The sequence below is a fragment of the Anomaloglossus baeobatrachus genome, chromosome 8 (genome assembly GCF_048569485.1).
Source record: "Anomaloglossus baeobatrachus isolate aAnoBae1 chromosome 8, aAnoBae1.hap1, whole genome shotgun sequence".
NCBI lineage: Eukaryota > Metazoa > Chordata > Amphibia > Anura > Aromobatidae > Anomaloglossus > Anomaloglossus baeobatrachus.
The window spans coordinates 259,968,229-259,989,313 of record NC_134360.1 but is presented as its reverse complement, the minus strand read 5'-3'; the positions used below and the strand labels follow the sequence as shown (position 1 = coordinate 259,989,313).

General features: G+C 46.8%; 1 protein-coding gene across 1 annotated transcript in view; it reads right to left on the bottom strand.

The window, feature by feature from the left end:
- Nucleotides 1-21,085, bottom strand: part of LOC142250099 (uncharacterized) — a 154,035-nt gene that overhangs the window by 76,067 nt on the left and 56,883 nt on the right. The window contains exons 32-42 of the mRNA XM_075322164.1: nt 15,586-15,811; nt 14,655-14,706; nt 14,362-14,428; nt 10,439-10,664; nt 7,310-7,361; nt 6,485-6,551; nt 6,168-6,393; nt 5,331-5,360; nt 3,385-3,436; nt 3,187-3,253; nt 2,873-3,098 (exon numbers count right to left, since the gene is read on the bottom strand). Of these exons, the coding sequence (XP_075178279.1) occupies nt 2,873-3,098; nt 3,187-3,253; nt 3,385-3,436; nt 5,331-5,360; nt 6,168-6,393; nt 6,485-6,551; nt 7,310-7,361; nt 10,439-10,664; nt 14,362-14,428; nt 14,655-14,706; nt 15,586-15,811 (1,291 nt within the window). The remainder of the gene's footprint in view (nt 1-2,872; nt 3,099-3,186; nt 3,254-3,384; nt 3,437-5,330; nt 5,361-6,167; nt 6,394-6,484; nt 6,552-7,309; nt 7,362-10,438; nt 10,665-14,361; nt 14,429-14,654; nt 14,707-15,585; nt 15,812-21,085) is intronic.

Sequence of the window (21,085 nt, the reverse complement as noted above, 5' to 3'; positions counted from 1 at the left end):
AGACACGCACAGCAGTGGGGAGTGTCCCTCCCCTGTGCAGGACGGCCGCCGGGAAGAGCCGAGCCTGTCCCTCTGCATGAGTGACATGCGAGGGCAGTGAACAGAAACTAGGCCTCCGGCAAAGCCGGGGCCTAAATTTGAGCGGCGAGGCCGACGCGCAGGCACCATCGGCGTGGTTCTTGGGCGACAGCTAGAGAACCCGCCGGAAATGACAATAAATACAGTAAGCACACTCTCCCCAAACAATAAAGCACAGGGACCCCCAATATATAAACGTCTCAGGTACTTAGCTGCTGAGACGCAGGGCCAGGTCCCTGGGGATGAGTGCTCCGGTCCAGCAGGGTCCTGAAGGGCTGCGGATGGAGACCGGTCTCCTGCCAGGCATGGAGACCGTGCTGGCTCCCACTTCAAGCCAGAGCCCAGGAGGGATGGTGAAGGAGCACGGCATGTAAGGCTCCAGCCTATGAAATCAACCTTACAACACCACCGACACAGTGGGGTGAGAAGGGACATGCCGTGGGTCCGGACGTGGACCCGCACTTCTTCAATCTCATTCCAAAAAGGAAAAAATCATATGAGAATGCATGTGTGGATGTATGCCTCCTGAACACAAAGCGATAAAACTGGCTGGTACTGGCTCACCAGGGGGTGTATAAGCTCAGAGGGAGGAGCTACACTTTTAAGTGTAGTACTTTGTGTGTCCTCCGGAGGCAGAAGCTAAACACCCAAGGTCTGGGTCTCCCAAAGGAACGATAAAGAAATTATCATTTTATAATGTATCTAAATGATGAGGTCAAAGAGTTTATTGACTTTTTGTTGGCAGTTTACTAATTTTGTTTTGTTGAGAAAAATAAAATTTTTCTTGACTTCACCAGATCAGTCAGACAATTTTCAATAGGATTGAGATCAGGGCTTTTTGATGGCCACTCCAAAAACATTGACTTTAATATCTAGAAATTGCTAGAGATTTTTTTCCAGTTAGAAATGCTTCCCATTAAAGAGTTTGGCCACTACTTTTACATTAATATCCTAGCCTTAGGATAGGTCATCAGTGTATGATCGGCTGGGGTCCGATACCCGGCACCATCGCCGACCAGCTGTTCTTGGCACCAGCAGCAGATGGCCAGAAATGCTCAGTTCCACACCTGCACGTCCAACTGATAGCAACGATTGCATGTCCGCCTCATTGATTTGAATGGGAGGTGGATTTGCAGTCTCCATCAGTGGCTATTATCAAAACACAGGGCAGCTCCAGAATGGAGCATTTCCAGCCTCCTGCTGCCGCCACAGAGTGCAAGTGATCAGTGGGGGTGCCAAGTGTCAGACCCCGGCGATCAGACATTGATGGCCTATTCTAAGGTTAGGCCATCAATGTAAAAGTTGTGGACAACCTCTTTAAATTCTATTACAAAGTAATGAGTGTTTTTCTAGTTAAAAAAAATGCCTGAAGGATGGACATGACTTCTTTTAAACATCTGGTGTCTTTTGAAGTCATGAAGGAGTTTCAAAAGCTCCATGGCCTGACCACAGCTCCAGGGCCTGACCACATGTACAGCAGGTATTTTTTTTACAAATGAATAGGTCCATTCTTTGGAGCATTTTGTCACTGATGTTTCCATTCAAAAAAATGCAGAAAAAGACAAATTCTGAACATACTCTAAAGTTTTTTTTAACACACTCTGCAGATGTATTACAGAAATCTCTGACACTAAACATTCGTTCCATCTGAATGTGGTTGTGTCCACGTCATGGTTTCTGCAGTTACTCATCTTTGGTAGCTGGTAACATTGCTGGAACATGGCGGCCACACGTAACAAGACCAGGCAGATTTGTGAGAACGGTTTACAAGAAATACTTGTGTGTGGGGCGTATAGCAAACACTCACAGCGCAGCCTGAACTGCCCCTGTACAATGAGAGGTTACGGACCACAAAGACTTTATCTTTTAGACCGTTTTGATAATTGAGGCCCCTTTTGTTTAAATTCTTTTGCTGTTTATAAAGAAACTGAATTTTTACCTTCTCCTGAATTCAGATCTAACTGAACATCTGTTAAAATATGGAATTAACATATTAGAGGGGTATTTTTTCCAGAAATAAACTTAGTTGCAGAATAAGTGATAGCTACTAGATCGGAGGGTTTCTAATAACTGACTATGGAGGTATTGCACAATATTTGTCTATTTGCTAAAATCTTGTAGCCATGAAATAAAGCAGCAGTGCACATGCGCAACATCTCCTCCCCTCCTACGGTGAGGGCACAAGCTCCCCATTCTTTTGATCGGTGTGGGGGGGGGGGGGGGTCGATGGTCAGTCCCACATTGGTCTTGTAGTTATCGCTTTTCCTATAGTGAATTATATTACTATTCCATTTACTAGATCACCAATGTGCAACGTCCTCTCCCGATTGGGGCTCATCATCTAAATTTCAATTTATAATTTTAAATTCTTTTTTTTCCCCTAAGGGAAGGTTGGAGGGAACTTATACACAAAGTAAATCATGCAGCCATTAGATTGCCTTTATTCCTCTAGTTTCTGGTGTGTGTGATATGTGCCCCATTCTTTTAAGTTGCACTTTTCTCTAAAGTCTATTTTATGAGTATTTGCCTGTGTTGGTTCATGTTCACCGCTGTGGCCAGAGTTTGGGGATTCCACATGTTTTTCGCTGGTTCATCATTTGTGACTTCTCATAAAGTGGTTACAGTTGTCACAAATGTTCTTCATCCCCGCCCCGGAGTGATTTCATGTATGACAATTCTGTGCACAATTTTGGCGACATTTTATGACTCACAGACGTCTTATTGGGTAACAGTACAGCCCCAGTAAGAAGCTACTTATTATTAATGGCGCCCTGTGTGTCCTGTCTGCACGTACCCATCTTTGGTTCCTGGTAAGACGTTTGGGTAAAGTGACTGCTCTGGAATTCACTTAGCGACATGAGAACAAATGATCCGGATGACGGGCCGCGACTTTTTGCTTTTATTCCATTTCTTGTAGAAGATCCGTACTTGTCCTGTCCTGGCTTCTTCATGGCTACTACTTTGCCCCCGTTGTTGTCAATCTTTCCACTATGAATGGCAGCAGCACATACCGAGGACTCCTAGAGATTGAAAATATTGTAGATATTATATGTATCTGAGAGGAAAACAAATAAATATTTTTAGAACTTCAATGAATAAATATATCACCTGAGCAAAAGTTTCAGATCCCCAAACTTTATCCTTTTGTGTAAGGCAACCCGAAGGACAAGTAACACTAAATGAGGGAAGTTGTAAGATAATAATATGTAGCGTACCAAGTGGCAGATGTTCTATATACAATTTATGAAGCAAATAATCTACGGGATTAAACTAGTTATACTCTAATAGGACTCTACTAGTTCTTACACATTGATTGTTGCAGGTAGTTGGTTGGCCGTGTAATCACAATCTTCATAAACTAAAAAAAGAGGGAAACAATGTTAAGAGAATTGTAAATGAGCGGACCAGTAAATTCTTACAAATATTATCATTTTATTATGTATCTAAATGATGAGGTCAAAGAGTTTATTGACTTTTTGTTGGCAGTTTACTAAGTTTGTTTTGTTGACAAAAATAAAATTCTTCTTGACTTCAGCAGATCAGTCAGACAATTTTCAATAGGATTGAGATCAGGGCTTTTTGATGGCCACTCCAAAAACATTGACTTTATTATCTAGAAATTGCTAGAGATTTTTTTTCCAGTTAGAAATGCTTCCCATTAAAAAGTTTGGTCACTACTTTTACATTAATATCCTAGCCTTAGGATAGGTTTCAATGTGTGATCGGCTGGGGTCTGACACCCGGCACCATCGCCGACCACCTGTTCTCGGCGCCAGCAGCAGATGGCCAGAAATGCTCAGTTCCACACCTGCACGTCCAACTAATAGCAAGGATTGCACATTCGCTTCATTGATGTGAATGGGACGTGGATTTGCAGTCTCCATCAGTGGCTATTATCAAAACACGGGGCAGCCCCACAATGGAGCATTTCCAGCCTCTTGCTGCCGCCACCGAGAGCAAGTGATCAGCGGGGGTGCCAAGTGTTAGACCCCGGCCAATCAGACATTGATGGCCTATTCTAAAGCCTGCTTTACACGCGACGACCGATTGTGCGATCTCACAATTGATCGTACCCATCCCCGTCGTTTGTGCGTCACGAGCAAATCGCTGCCCGTGTCGCACAAAGTCGTGAAACCCCCGTCACACGTACTTACCTGCTGAGCGACCTCGCTGTGGGCGGCGAACGTCCACTTCCTGAATGGAGAGGGACGTTCGGCATCCAGGGATGTCACACAGCCGCCGGCCAATAGAAGCGGAGGGGCGAAGATGAGCGGGATGTAAACATCCCGCCCACCTCCTTCTTTCCACATAGTCGGCGGGAGCCGTGAGACGCAGGTGAGCAAAGTTCATCGCTCCCTTGGTGTCACACGGAGCGACGTGTGCTGCCATGGGAACGATGAACAACCGGCACAAGTAAAAATAAACGATATTATGAAACTGAGCGACGAGTACACGACTCACGATTTGTGAGCGAGACTGCGTTGCTCAGAGGTTTCACACGAGACGACGTCGTGTATGATGCCGGATGTGCGTCACGAAAACCGTGACCCCGACGATGCATCGCACGATCCGTCGTCTCGTGTAAAGCACCCTTAAGGTTAGACCATCAATGTAAAAGTTGTGGACAACCTCTTTAAATTTTATTACAAAGTAATGAGTGTTTTTCTAGCCAAAAAAAAAGCCTGGAGGATGGACATGTTACTTCTTTTAAACATCTGGTGTCTTTTGAAGTCCTGGAGTAGTTTAAAAGAAGCTCCATTGGCCTGACCACATGTACAGCAGGTTTTGGGGTGTTTTTTTTTTTTACAAATGAATAGGTCCATTCTTTGGAGCATTTTGTCACTGATGTTTCCATACAAAAAAATGCAGAAAAAGGCAAATTCTGAACATACTCAAGTTTTTTTTTAACACACTCTGCAGATGTATTACAGAAATCTCTGACACTAAACATTCGTTCCATCTGAATGTGGTTGTGTCCACGACGTGGTTTCTGCAGTTACTCATCTTTGGTAGCTGGTAACATTGCTGGAACATGGCGGCCACACGTAACAAGACCAGGCAGATTTGTGAGAACGGTTTACAAGAAATACTTGTGTGTGGGGCGTATAGCAAACACTCACAGCGCAGCCTGAACTGCCCCTGTACAATGAGAGGTTACGGACCACGAAGACTTTATCTTTTAGACCGTTTTGATAATTGAGGCCCCTTTTGTTTAAATTCTTTTGCTGTTTATAAAGAAACTGAATTTTTACCTTCTCCTGAATTCAGATCCAACTGAACATCTGTTAAAATATGGAATTAACATATTAGAGGGGTATTTTTTCCAGAAATAAACTTAGCTATCACTTATCCTGCAATTACTAGATGGGTGGGTTTCTAATAACTGACTATGGAGCTATTGCACAATATTTGTCTATTCCTAAAATCTTGTAGCCATGAAATAAAGCAGCAGTACACATGCGCAACATCTCCTACGGTGAGGGCACAAGCTCCCCATTCTGTTGATCGGTGTGGGGGGTCGATGGTCAGTCCCACATAGATCTTTTAGTTATCGCTTTTCCTATAGTGAATTTTATCACTATTCCATTTACTTGATCACCAATGTGCAACGTCCTCTCCCGATTGGGGCTCATCATCTAAATTTCAATTTATAATTTAAAATTCTTTTTTTTTCCCCTAGGGGAAGGTTGGAGGGAACTTATACACAAAGTAAAATCATGCAGCCATTACATTGCCTTTATTCCTCTAGTTTCTGGTGTTTGATATGAGCCCCATTCTTTTAAGTTGCACCTTTCTCTTAAGTCTATTTTATGAGTATTTGCCTGTGTTGGTTCATGTTCACCGCTGTGGCCAGAGTTTGTGGATTCCACATGTTTTTCGCTGGTTCATCATTTGTGACTTCTCATAAAGTGGTTACATTTGTCACAAATGTTCTTCATCCCCGCCCCGGAGTGATTTTATGTATGACAATTCTATGCACAATTTTGGCGACATTTTATGACTCACAGACGTCTTATTGGGTAACAGTACAGCCCCAGTAAGAAGCTACTTATTATTAATGGCGCCCTGTGTGTCCTGTCTGCACGTACCCGTCTTTGGTTCCTGATAAGACGTTTGGGTAAAGTGACTGCTCTGGAATTCACTTAGCGACATGAGAACAAATGATCCGGATGACGGGCCGCGACTTTTTGCTTTTATTCCATTTCTTGTAGAAGATTCATACTTGTCCTGTCCTGGCTTCTTCATGGCTACTACTTTGCCCCCGTTGTTGTCAATCTTTCCACTATGAATGGCAGCGGCACATACCGAGGACTCCTAGAGATTGAAAATATTGTAGATATTATATATTTCTGAGAGAAAAATAAATAAATATTTTTAAAACTTTAAAAAACAACAAGTATCTCACCTGAGCAAAAGTTTCAGATCCCCAAACTTTATCCTTTTGTGTAAGGCAACCCGAAGGACAAGTAACACTAAAAGAAGGAAGTTGTAAGATAATAATATGTAGCGTACGAAGTGGCAGATGTTCTATATACAATTTAAAAACAATCCCTGATCTTGGGGAGACCAGCCAGAGAAAACACTGCCGGCAGCCAGAGAAGGCGCTCAACACAGTGAAATCCTAGGTGCATTGCCCCCTGGGAAGTATGCAAATGAAAAAAGGTCCGTGGAGCCTCTGTTAGGAGTCTCGACACAGAAAATAGCCAGATATCCCTCCCGAAAGGACCCAGCCGAGGAGTGGCTCTTTTTAGAAGACCACCATAACCACCATATTAAGTGGCCCTTTTAGTCAATATCAAACTCTTTGATGAGTTTAAAGATATGAGAAGGGAAATACCAAGGCCAGGTCAGTGATTGTTTTGTCTTGTTGGTCTACTAGGCATTGCTCCCACCTGGCCAGAATCCTACTCCACACTGATGAGGGGCAATACCCCGAAACAGCGGTCTGTGGATGGATTCCTGGCCTTGGTATTTCCCTTGTCATATCTTTAAACTTGTCAAAGAGTTGGATATTGACTAAAAGGGCCACTTAATATGGTGGTTATGGTCTCCTAAAAAGAGCCACTCCTTGGCTGGGTCCTTCCCGGAGGGATATCTGGCTATGTTCCGTGTTGAGACTCCTAACAGAGGCTCCACGGACTTTTTTATATTTGCATATATACAATTTATGAAGCAAATATTCTACAGGACTGAATTTGTTATAATCTAATAGGACTAAACTAGTTCTTACACATTGAGTGTTGCAGGAAGTTGGTTGGCCGTGTAAGCGCAATCTTCATTAACTAAAAAAAGGGGGGAACATTTTTAAGAGAATTAGAGAATTGTAAATGAAAGGAACAGTTCATTCTTACAAATATTGTCATATTATGTATCTAAATGATGAGGATAAAGGGTTTATTGACTTTATGTTGGCAATTTTAGCTAATTTCATTTCATTGAGAGAAATAAAATTCTTCTTGACTCCACAAGATCAGTCAGACTATTCTCATTCATTGGTAGTTATGACACGTCATATGCTTTTATAATAACCTTAACCAATTCCTAACCAGGTATGTTATTCTTAATTACAAATAGGTGGGAGCTTCACTGAACTGAACTCATCCCTCTTTCCTGCCTAATTGTTTTCCATCTATCTCCAACCTCCTCTGCCTCCGGAGCTGTCAAACTAGGAAGAGAGGGTGGAGGTAGGTGGAAAATTAGTAGGTGTGAAGGTGCTGTGAACTATTTGGGTATACGAATGGTGCACCTAAGATTTATGTTTGGTTTGAACAGTCATTGTGTGCTGACAGACTCTCTTTAAAGGGGTTGTCCACTACTTTTACATTGATGGCCTGTCATTAGTTGAGGTTATCAATGTCTGATTGGCCAAGGCCCGACACCTGGCAGTCCCACCGATCAGCTGTTCTCGGTCCCGGTGGCGGCAGCAGGCAGAAGGAAATACTCAGTTCTGGAGCTGCTCCATCTTCAGATAGCGGCCGTGATCAGGAACTGCACATCCGCCTACTATTGATTAGAATGGGAGGTAAATGTACAGTACCCGGCCATGGCCACTAGGAGAAGACGGAGAAGTTCCATAACTGAGCATTTCCGGCTGCCTGCTGCCGCTGGGTTTGAGAACAGCTGATTGGCGGGGGGCGAGGTGTTGGACCTGGGCCGATCAGACATTGATGACCTAATCCTAAAGATAGACCATCAATGTAAAAGTAGTGGACAACCTCTTTAAGGAATTTAATGGAAGGAGTCAACAAGTCTATATGATATCATACGATCACTACTTTGCTTTGAAGTTCTGTATGTTTCTGACCAAAATGTGAAGAAACTGATTATTAAAAAGATTGTTCAGCTACAAAAAAAAATATTTATTAAGCTGTGATTACATTTAAATATTTACAATGTATTAACATGATTTATATATAATAGTTTCAATGGTCTGATATTGTCAGTACTGGTCCTCAATTCTGGCAACTTCACCGAGGGATCAACAAGCAGCAGAGCTTCTGGTGTCAGCACAAGACCAGTGATGAGTATGGAAAGGCTGACTGGTAACGTCTAAAGCGGGCTTTACACGCAACGACATCGCTAACGAGATGTCGTTGTGGTCATGGAATTTGTGACGCACATCCGGCCTTGTTAGCGACGTCGTTGCGTGTGAAACGCACGAACGACCGTTAACCGATCAAAATTACTCACCTAATCGTTGATCGTTGTCCGGTCGTACTAATCCCGATTATCGTTGCTGTTGTAGGACGCAGGTTGTTCATCATTTATGCGGCAGCACACATCGCTATATGTGACACCTCGGGAACGACGAACTACACCTTACCTGTGGCAGCTGGAAAGGAGGAAGGAAGGAGGTGGGCGGGATGTTCCGGCTGCTCATCTCCGCCCCTCCACTTCTATTGGGCGGCCACTTAGTGACGTCGCTGTGACGCCGCACGAACCGCCCCCTTAGAAAGGAGGCGGTTCACCGGCCACAGCGACGTCGCTAGGCAGGTAAGTCTGTGTGACGGGTGTTAGCGATGTTGTGCGCCACGGGCAGCGATTTGCCCGTGACGCACAACAGACGGGGGCGGGTGCTTTCACCGGCGACATCGCTAGCGAGATCACTGTGTGTACAGCCCGCTTAAGGCTGAGCCCTTCTTTGTCACAACTGATTCAATGGCTCAGAGAGACCTTGCTTACTTTTTGAGACACATCCGTTTTGGCAACAGATGAAGCCAGGGGTGGACATATCATTGGTAATGTGGTCTAAGATACCAATGGATCATTTTATTCAGCTTGCTATGACCTACATGTCCATATAGACGGATTACGAGGGTTAATTCTACTGATAAATTCCCTTAAACAAAATAAGGCAAAGTTTTTGATTATTTGTAAAAGAAGAACCTGTCTAGCTTTCGGTCAATAAAACCTTGTTTATGAAATTCCACGTGCCCTCTATTGGCATCTTAAAAATGTTTTTGGGATTAGAGTACTATTTTTTAACAAGATTCTCATATATTGCATTGATAAATGGCCCATTTCCATTCCGAATACTGCATATTCATCTTTAAGCAATTACTACTATTCCTTGGAGGATTCCCTATGGAAAGCATTGTATATCTATTCCAGTCGACAATAAACATGCACAATGTCTGAGTAACATCTGATACAAGACATTTTAATATAAATCAATCTGTCACCAGGTTTTTGCTACTTAATCTGAGAACAGAAAATGTAGAGACAGACTCTTGATTCCAGCGATGTGCCACTTACTGAGCTGCTTACTGTGGCTTTGAAAAAAATCACTGTTTTATCAGCAGGAGATTATCACTAGAGGACTAGTATACCTGCTGCCATATAATCCTCCATATTTATAAGCTCTGTAAAACCACACCCCGCAACTGATTGACAGTTTTCTGTCTACACTGAATAGGCTAAAGCTGCCAATCAGGGTTATGGGCGGGGCTATACAGAGCTCAGCATTCAGAGGACTGCTTGATCTGCAGCAGAGAACAAATAGGATTTTATAAAAAATGCAGCAGGTAGCACAGTAAGGGTTTGGCCTATTATTTCCTTTCACATTTAAAATATGAAAGTGTTTTTTCCCATCTGCAGCGTGTCAATTGTGTCAGCAGCATTTTTCAACCATTCAAATAAATGAGGAAAAAAATGTAAGAAAAAACGCATAAAAAATTATCTAAAAAAACCGCAAGTATTTTACTCAGTATTTTCCTGCCAACATTCTGGTATTAGCTACAGACAAATCTGCTGCAAACGCTGACATGGGGTAGTGAGAGCCTGGTGACAGTTCCCTTTAAGTAGATGTCAATATGGAAGTTACTTATTAATCGCTCTTATCTGTGCTGTCTGCACGCACCGGTCTTTGGTTCCTGGTAAGACGTTTGGGTAAAGTGATTGCTCTGGAATTCACTTAGGGACATGAGCACAAATGATCCGGATGACCGGCCGCCACTTTTTGTGGTTATTCCATTTCTTGTAGAGGATTCGTACTTGTCCTGTCCTGGCTTCTTCATGGCTACTATTCTGCCCCCTTTGTCGTCAATTTTTCCAGTATGAATGGCAGCGGCACATACCGAGGACTCCTAGAGATTGAAAATATTGTAGATATTATATTATTCCGGTGTCTTTCAAAAATACACCTCGTGCCCAAAAAATAAATAAATCAAGCCCTAATACGTCTATCTTGACGAAAGCTATGATATATATGGCTCTTTCAGAAAGAGAAAATTAAAACCCAAAGATGAAAATTGTCTCTGTCCTTACAGTGTTAAAGTTTTCAAAAATGATTTAAAAAAGGGTAAAAGAAATTGCAAGTTTTGTGAAATGGTGGAAGAAATGCAATTCCCATATTTTTCATTATTTATTTTTATTGTATTTTATTTATCGTGAAGTAAAAAATGGCTTCGCAAAATGAATCCGTTCCTGAGCCTGCGCAAAAAGCCCAGAATCATTTCAAGACATATACAGTACAGACCAAAAGTTTGGACACACCTTCTCAAAGAGTTTTCTTTATTTTCATGACTCTGAAAATTGTAGATTCACACTGAAGGCATCAAAACTATGAATTAACACATGTGGAATGAAATACTTAAGAAAAAGTGTGAAACAACTGAAAATATGTCTTATATTCCAGGTTCTTCAAAGTCGCCACCTTTTGCTTTGATTACTGCTTTGCACATTATTGGCATTCTCTTGATGAGCTTCAAGAGGTAGTCACCGGAAATGGTTTTCCAACAGTCTTGAAGGAGTTCCCAGAGATGCTTAGCACTTGTTGGCCCTTTTGCCTTCACTCTACGGTCCAGCTCACCCCAAACCATCTCGATTGGGTTCAGGTCTGGTGACTGTGGAGGCCAGGTCATCTGGCGTAGCACCCCATCACTCTCCTTCTTAGTCAAATAGCCCTTACACAGCCTGGAGGTGTGTTTGGGGTTATTGTCCTGTTGAAAAATAAATGATGATCCAACTAAACGCAAACCGGATGGAATAGCACGCCGCTGCAAGATGCTGTGGTAGCCATGCTGGTTCTGTATGCCATCAATTTTTGAATAAATCCCCAACAGTGTCACCAGCAAAGCACCCTCACACCTCCTCCTCCATGCTTCATGGTGGGAACCAGGCATGTAGAGTCCATCCGTTCACCTTTTCTGTGTCACACAAAGACACGGTGGTTGGATCCAAAGATCTCAGATTTGGACTCCTCAGACCAAAGCACAGATTTCCACTGGTCTAATGTCCATTGCTTGTGTTCTTCAGCCCAAACAAGTCTCTTCTTCTTGTTGCCTATCCTTAGCAGTGGTTTCCTAGCAGCTATTTTACCATGAAGGCTGCTGCACAAAGTCTCCTCTTAAGGGGTACTTTACACGCTGCGATATCGCCACCGATATCGCTAACGAGCGTACCCGCCCCCGACGATTGTGCGTCACGGGCAAATCGCTGCCTGTGTCGCACAACCTTGCTTACACCCGTCACACGCACTTACCTGCCTAGCGACGTCACTGTGACCGGCGAACCGCCTCCTTTCTAAGGGGGGCGGTTCATGCGGCGTCACAGCGACGTCACACATCAGCCTTCCAATAGCAGAGGAGGGGCGGAGATGAGCGGCTGGAACATACCGTCCACCTCCTTCCTTCCTCATTGCCGGTGGATGGCAGGTAAGGAGATGTTCATCGCTCCTGCGGTGTCACACACAGCGATGTGTGATGCCGCAAAAATGAGGAACAACATCGCTACTCACCAGACAACGATATTTGGTGTTTGGACGACCTCTCCAACACCAACGATTTTTACTACTTTTGCGATCATTGTAGGTCGCTCGCACGTGTCCCACGCTGCGATGTCGCTAACGACGCCGGATGTGCGTCACAAACACCGTGACCCTGATGATAAATCGTTAGCGATGTTGCAGCATGTAAAGTACCCCTAAGAGTTGTTCTAGAGATGTGTCTGCTGCTAGAACTCTGTGTGGCATTGACCTAGTCTCTAATCTGAGCTGCTGTTAACCTGCGATTTCTGAGGCTGGTGACTTGGATAAACTTATCCTCTGCAGCAGAGGTGACTCTTGGTCTTCCTTTCCTGGGGCAGTCCTCATGTAAGCCAGTTTCTTTGTAGCATTTGATGGTTTTTGCCACTGCACTTGGGGACACTTTCAACGTTTTCCCAATTTTTCGGACTGACTGACCTTCATTTCTTAAAGTAATGAGGGCCACTCGTTTTTCTTTACTTAGCTGCTTTTTTTTGTCATAATACAAATTCTAACAGTCTATTCAGTTGGACTATCAGCTGTGTATCCACCATACTTCTGCACAAAACAACTGATGGTCCCAACCCCATTTATAAGGCAAGAAATCCCACTTATTAAACCTGACAGGGCGCACCTGTGAAGTGAAGACCATTTCCGGTGACTGCCTCTTGAAGCTCATCAAGAGAATGCCAAGAGTGTGCAAAGCATTAATCAAAGCAAAAGGTGGCTACTGTGAAGAACCTAGAATATAAGACATATTTTCACTTGTTTTACACTTTTTTGTTAAGTATTTCATTCCACACGTGTTAATTCATAGTTTTGATGCCTTCAATGTGAATCTACAATTTTCAGAGTCATGAAAATAAATAAAACTCTTTGAATGAGCAGGTGTGTCCAAACTTTTGGTCTGTACTGTATATCTTTAATGGAGAATTGAAAGTTAAAAAATGATATTGTAGCACCCCTGAACCCATCAGGACACTACTAGGTATTGTATCCTGACAAAGATGCAGGGCCTACCCCCAGGGACCTGAAAGCTCAGTGCCAGCACCAACAAAACACATAACATCCTCAGTTTCCTCTCCCAATCATGGGTGACTGATTAGTTGGGGACCCAATGGATGGCCACCTAGGTAAGGAGCCGATCCAGTCCACCAGCCAACAACCCGGGGTGAGGACAGAGACAGTGGTTCAGTCAGGAGTGACAGAAGTAGGAGACGGGCGTGTCTCGAGATTGGGTCATGTAGCAGTAACCTGACTGGTACAGGAGAGTGGTTACCAGGGAGGGTATGACGAGGTACCCCTGGAACCAAAGAACCGATGGGGCACAGGGCCCTAGATTAGGTAAACACTTCAAGCTGCCTGACAAATACCTGCAGAGTGAGGGGACCATCCAGGACCTCACTGATCCAAGAGACCGGGGGCACCAGCAGTAACGATAGAGCCAGGGACCGTAACAGAACACCGACCCTACAGGGTTCATACTGCCCGCCGTATGGACCAGAGCCTGATGACCAACAGGACGGGACCCCCAGACGCTGAAAGCCACGGGGTTCCACAAAACGACAGAGAGGTGCAGGGGAAAGAAGCCACCAGGTTACCACACCGGCACTGAGACTACAGGGACCAGTGGTCTGAACCAGCCGTCCTCAGTGAACCAGCATTACTATCGCTGTGAGTTAACAAGAGTTGCACTGCATTCCCATTGTGTGGTCTCCATTCTTTCCACGCCGTACTCCATCATCTACCCCCTGGGGGCTTAGTCCTACTTGCGGAGGGCCCAACATCCCAGCTGCTATCACCACCAGCCCCAGCGGCCATAAACTGTGTAGCGGCGGCTCCAACTACTTAGCCGCAATCCGCAAGTGGCGTCACAACATAAATTCTTTCAGCTCCCCTCTATATATACCCCTTTTAAAAGCAACCCCCAGGGTCACGTAACTGGGCAACGGCCAGTCCACACCCGTGACACAGCATCCCCATACATATACGGTCCAGGACCGAGTACCCCATAGCCCTGGGGTGAGACAATATCTCACCTGTGCAAACGTTCCAGATCCCCAAACATTGTTCTTCTGTGTAAGGCAACCGGAAGGACAGATAACACTAAAAGTATAAATTTGTGTTAACATATATTGGTAGAAGCAAATTAATAGTAATAAATAAATATATATATATATATATATATATATATATATATATATATATATATATATATATATATATATATATATATATATATATATATACACACACATACAGTACACACACATACAGTACACACACACACACACACACACACACCTGATACACCTATAGGACTAACACTTACAGATTGTTTTGGGCAGGTAATTGATTGGCCGTGTAAACGCAGCTTCCATCAACTAGAAGGAAAGATGGAGGGATATTTAAAGGCAAGTATTAGTGAAAGGAACATTTGATGCTTGTGCCCCCTTCACATGTCAGTGATTTTGGTACGTATAACGCAGTTTTCATAGGTGCCGGAATCATAGACATACATAGACCCAATACAATTAATGGGTCTGCGCACACATCAGTGATTTCACAAGGACTGTGTCCATATGGAGCACACGTGCGTCCATGTGTTCTGCATAGAGACAAGTCCGTTTTTCTCCGGCAGCTCTGATGTCACACGGACCATACTATAGTGTGATCCATGTGACACGTACCAGAGAAAACACGTGTCTTTGAAATACGATGATTTTCTACATTCACCTGTCTCCAGCGCTGCTCTCTTTGGCGCTGCTGTCACTTGCTTCAGGGCCCGCTCATTATGCTCATTGCATATTCACTGCACTGAGGACCCGGAAACAGCAGCGCAGGAGATATCAGCACCAGGGACAGCAGCAGCGGGGACAGGTGAGTTGCATACATAAAGCACCAGCACTCTGAACCTGAACTCTGTTTTTCTGTAAAGTCTTTGTTTGGTATAAACACTGAACACTGAATCTTGGGTTTTCTCATTTCTAATCATCACCTATTCTGTGCACTGGATTAACCATTTAATTACTGCATATTCATGAGCTTTGTATAACCCTGCCCCATCACTTTCTACCTATGCAAAGAACGCAATCCCAGTAAATGACACATTGCTTGTATCATGGTCTCTGCCCTTACATCATGCTGCTCTCAGATGGGGGAGAAAAACCTGGTGACAGATTCCCTTTAAATATAAGATATGAATGTCTGAGTAAGAAGTCACTTATTATTAATGGCGCGCTGTGTGTCCTGTCTGCACGTACCGGTCTTTGGTTCCTGGTAAGACGTTTGGGTAAAGTGATTGCTCTGGAATTCACTTAGGGACATGAGAACAAATGATCCGGATGACCGGCCGCCACTTTTTGTTGTTATTCCATTTCTTGTAGAGGATTCATATTTGTCCTGTCCTGGCTTCTTCATGGCTACTATTTTGCCCCCTTTGTCGTCAATTTTTCCAGTATGAATGGCAGCGGCACATACCGAGGACTCCTAGAGAAAATATTGTAGATATTATAGGATTCTGGAAGCAAAACAAATCAGCATTTTTGAAAACTTTCACCCCTTCAGGATCAGCAGTATCAGGGTTCCTCTCAGGTGTAGTTCAGGCTTCCACACCAAAGCCATTATGCTTCCCATTCACCGGTTTCCTCCCACCTCCAAGACCGCTCAGACACAGCCGACTGTCCAACATTAAACAGACGTTTTCCCTTGGTCACCAGCAGACTCCACTCAGACATTCTCTGTCCTCATTCACCACCTGCAGCTTCCTCAGAGACTCGCTCTCCCCGAGACATCATTCAGGCATTCTCTGTCCCCATTCACCACCTGCCACTTCCTAAGAGACTCGCTCTCCTTGAGACATCATTCAGACAATCTCTGTCCTCATTCACCACCTGCAGCTTCCTCAGAGACTCGCTCTCCCCGAGACATCATTCAGGCATTCTCTGTCCCCATTCACCACCTGCCACTTCCTAAGAGACTCGCTCTCCTTGAGACATCATTCAGGCATTCTCTGTCCCCAGCCGCCACCTGCAGCTTCCTCAGAGACTCGCTCTCCCCGAGACATCATTCAGGCATTCTCTGTCCCCATTCACCACCTGCCACTTCCTCAGAGACTCGCTCTCCTTGAGACATCATTCAGACATTCTCTGTCCTCATTCACCACCTGCAGCTTCCTCAGAGACTCGCTCTCCCCGAGACATCAGTCAGGCATTCTCTATCCCCAGCCGCCAACTGCAGCTTCCTCAGAGGCTCGCTCTCCCCGAGATATCATTCAGGCATTCTCTGTCCCCAGCCGCCACCTGCAGCTTCCTCAGAGACTCGCTCTCCCCGAGACATCATTCAGACATTCTCTGTCCCCAGCCGCCACCTGCAGCTTCCTCAGAGACTCGCTCTCCCCGAGACATCATTCAGGCATTCTCTATCCCCAGCCGCCTCCTGCAGCTTCCGCAGAGACTCGCTCTCCCCGAGACATCATTCAGGCATTCTCTATCCCCAGCCGCCAACTGCAGCTTCCTCAGAGACTCGCTCTCCCCGAGACATCATTCAGGCATTCTCTATCCCCAGACGCCACCTGCAGCTTCCTCAGAGACTCGCTCTCCTTGAGACATCATTCAGACATTCTCTGTCCTCATTCACCACCTGCAGCTTCCTCAGAGACTCGCTCTCCTTGAGACATCATTCAGACATTCTCTGTCCTCATTCACCACCTGCAGCTTCCTCAGAGACTCGCTCTCCCCGAGATATCATTCAGGCATTCTCTGTCCCCAGCCGCCACCTGCAGCTTCCTCAGAGACTCGCTCTCCCCGAGACATCATTCAGACATTCTCTGTCCCCAGCCGCCACCTGCAGCTTCCTCAGAGACTCGCTCTCCCCGAGACATCATTCAGGCATTCTCTATCCCCAGCCGCCACCTGCAGCTTCCTCAGAGACTCGCTCTCCCCGAGACATCATTCAGGCATTCTCTATCCCCAGCCGCCAACTGCAGCTTCCTCAGAGACTCGCTCTCCCCGAGACATCATTCAGGCATTCTCTATCCCCAGCCGCCACCTGCAGCTTCCTCAGAGACTCGCTCTCCTTGAGACATCATTCAGGCATTCTCTGTCCCCAGCCGCCACCTGCAGCTTCCTCAGAGGCTCGCTCTCCTTGAGACATCATTCAGACATTCTCTTTCCCCAGCTGCCACCTGCAGCTTCCATAGAGACTCGCTCTCCTCGAGACATCATTCAGACATTCTCTATCCCCAGCCGCCACCTGCAGCTTCCTCAGAGACTCGCTCTCCCCGAGACATCATTCAGGCATTCTCTGTCCTCATTCACCACCTGCAGCTTCCTCAGAGACTCGCTCTCCTTGAGACATCATTCAGACATTCTCTGTCCTCATTCACCACCTGCAGCTTCCTCAGAGACTCGCTCTCCTTGAGATATCATTCAGGCATTCTCTGTCCCCAGCCGCCACCTGCAGCTTCCTCAGAGACTCGCTCTCCCCGAGACATCATTCAGACATTCTGTGTCCCCAGCCGCCACCTGCAGCTTCCTCAGAGACTCGCTCTCCCCGAGACATCATTCAGGCATTCTCTATCCCCAGCCGCCACCTGCAGCTTCCTCAGAGACTCGCTCTCCCCGAGACATCATTCAGGCATTCTCTATCCCCAGCCGCCAACTGCAGCTTCCTCAGAGACTCGCTCTCCCCGAGACATCATTCAGGCATTCTCTATCCCCAGCCGCCACCTGCAGCTTCCTCAGAGACTCGCTCTCCTTGAGACATCATTCAGGCATTCTCTGTCCCCAGCCGCCACCTGCAGCTTCCTCAGAGGCTCGCTCTCCTTGAGACATCATTCAGACATTCTCTTTCCCCAGCTGCCACCTGCAGCTTCCATAGAGACTCGCTCTCCTCGAGACATCATTCAGACATTCTCTATCCCCAGCCGCCACCTGCAGCTTCCTCAGAGACTCGCTCTCCCCGAGACATCATTCAGGCATTCTCTGTCCTCATTCACCACCTGCAGCTTCCTCAGAGACTCGCTCTCCTTGAGAAATCATTCAGACATTCTCTGTCCTCATTCACCACCTGCAGCTTCCTCAGAGACTCGCTCTCCTTGAGATATCATTCAGGCATTCTCTGTCCCCAGCCGCCACGTGCAGCTTCCTCAGAGACTCGCTCTCCCCGAGACATCATTCAGGCATTCTCTGTCCCCATTCACCACCTGCCACTTCCTAAGAGACTCGCTCTCCTTGAGACATCATTCAGACATTCTCTGTCCTCATTCACCACCTGCAGCTTCCTCAGAGACTCGCTCTCCCCGAGACATCAGTCAGGCATTCTCTATCCCCAGCCGCCAACTGCAGCTTCCTCAGAGGCTCGCTCTCCCCGAGATATCAATCAGGCATTCTCTGTCCCCAGCCGCCACCTGCAGCTTCCTCAGAGACTCGCTCTCCCCGAGACATCATTCAGACATTCTCTGTCCCCAGCCGCCACCTGCAGCTTCCTCAGAGACTCGCTCTCCTCGAGACATCATTCAGACATTCTCTGTCCCCAGCCGCCACCTGCAGCTTCCTCAGAGACTCGCTCTCCCCGAGACATCATTCAGGCATTCTCTATCCCCAGCCGCCTCCTGCAGCTTCCTCAGAGACTCGCTCTCCCCGAGACATCATTCAGGCATTCTCTATCCCCAGCCGCCAACTGCAGCTTCCTCAGAGACTCGCTCTCCTTGAGACATCATTCAGACATTCTCTGTCCTCATTCACCACCTGCAGCTTCCTCAGAGACTCGCTCTCCCCGAGACATCATTCAGGCATTCTCTATCCCCAGCCGCCAACTGCAGCTTCCTCAGAGACTCGCTCTCCCCGAGATATCATTCAGGCATTCTCTGTCCCCAGCCGCCACCTGCACCTTCCTCAGAGACTCGCTCTCCCCGAGACATCATTCAGACATTCTCTGTCCCCAGCCGCCACCTGCAGCTTCCTCAGAGACTCGCTCTCCCCGAGACATCATTCAGGCATTCTCTATCCCCAGCCGCCACCTGCAGCTTCCTCAGAGACTCGCTCTCCCCGAGACATCATTCAGGCATTCTCTATCCCCAGCCGCCAACTGCAGCTTCCTCAGAGACTCGCTCTCCCCGAGACATCATTCAGGCATTCTCTATCCCCAGCCGCCACCTGCAGCTTCCTCAGAGACTCGCTCTCCTTGAGACATCATTCAGGCATTCTCTGTCCCCAGCCGCCACCTGCAGCTTCCTCAGAGGCTCGCTCTCCTTGAGACATCATTCAGACATTCTCTTTCCCCAGCTGCCACCTGCAGCTTCCATAGAGACTCGCTCTCCTCGAGACATCATTCAGACATTCTCTATCCCCAGCCGCCACCTGCAGCTTCCATAGAGACTTGCTCATCTTGAGACATCATTCAGGCACTCTCTGTCCCCAGCCGCCACCTACAGCTTCCTCAGAGACTCACTCTCCCAGAAACATCAGACATTCTGTGTCCCCAGCCGCCACCTGCAGCTTCCTCAGAGACTCGCTCTCCTTGAGACATCATTCAGGCATTCTCTGTCCCAAGCCGCCACCTGCAGCTTCCTCAGAGACTCGCTCTCCTTGAGACATCATTCAGGCATTCTCTGTCCCCAGCCGCCACCTGCAGCTTCCTCAGAGGCTCGCTCTCCTTGAGACATCATTCAGACATTCTCTGTCCCCAGCCGCCACCTGCAGCTTCCTCAGAGGCTCGCTCTCCTTGAGACATCATTCAGGCATTCTCTATCCCCAGCCGCCACCTGCAGCTTCCTCAGAGACTCGCTCTCCCCGAGACATCATTCAGACATTCTCTTTCCCCAGCTGCCACCTGCAGCTTCCTCAGAGACTCGCTCTCCCAGAGACATCAGACATTCTGTGTCCCCAGCCGCCACCTGCAGCTTCCTCAGAGACTCGCTCTCCCCGAGACATCATTCAGACATTCTCTATCCCCAGCCGCCACCTGCAGCTTCTTCAGAGGCTCGCTCTCCTTGAGACATCATTCAGACATTCTCTTTCCCCAGCTGCCACCTGCAGCTTCCTCAGAGACTCGCTCTCCCAGAGACATCAGACATTCTGTGTCCCCAGCCGCCACCTGCAGCTTCCTCAGAGACTCGCTCTCCCCGAGACATCATTCAGACATTCTCTATCCCCAGCCGCCACCTGCAGCTTCCTCAGAGACTCGCTCTCCCCGAGACATCATTCAGACATTCTCTGTCCCAAGCCGCCACCTGCAGCTTCCTCACAGACACACTCTCCCAGAGACATCAGACATTCTGTGTCCCCAGCCGCCACCTGCAGCTTCCTCAGAGACTCGCTCTCCCCGAGACATCATTCAGACATTCTCTGTCCCAAGCCGCCACCTGCAGCTTCCTCAGAGGCTCGTTCTCCTTAAGATATCATTCAAGCATTCTCTCCCCAGCCGCCACCTGCAGCTTCCTCAGAGACTCGCTCTCCTTGAGACATCATTCAAGCATTCTCTCCCCAGCCGCCAACTGCAGCTTCCTCAGAGACTCGCTCTCCTTGAGACATCATTCAGACATTCTCTGTCCCCAGCCGCCAACTGCAGCTTCCTCAGAGACTCGCTCTCCATGAGACATCATTCAAGCATTCTCTCCCCAGCCGCCACCTGCAGCTTCCTCAGAGACTCGCTCTCCATGAGACATCATTCAAGCATTCTCTCCCCAGCCGCCAACTGCAGCTTCCTCAGAGACTCGCTCTCCCCGAGACATCATTCAGACATTCTCTGTCCCAAGCCGCC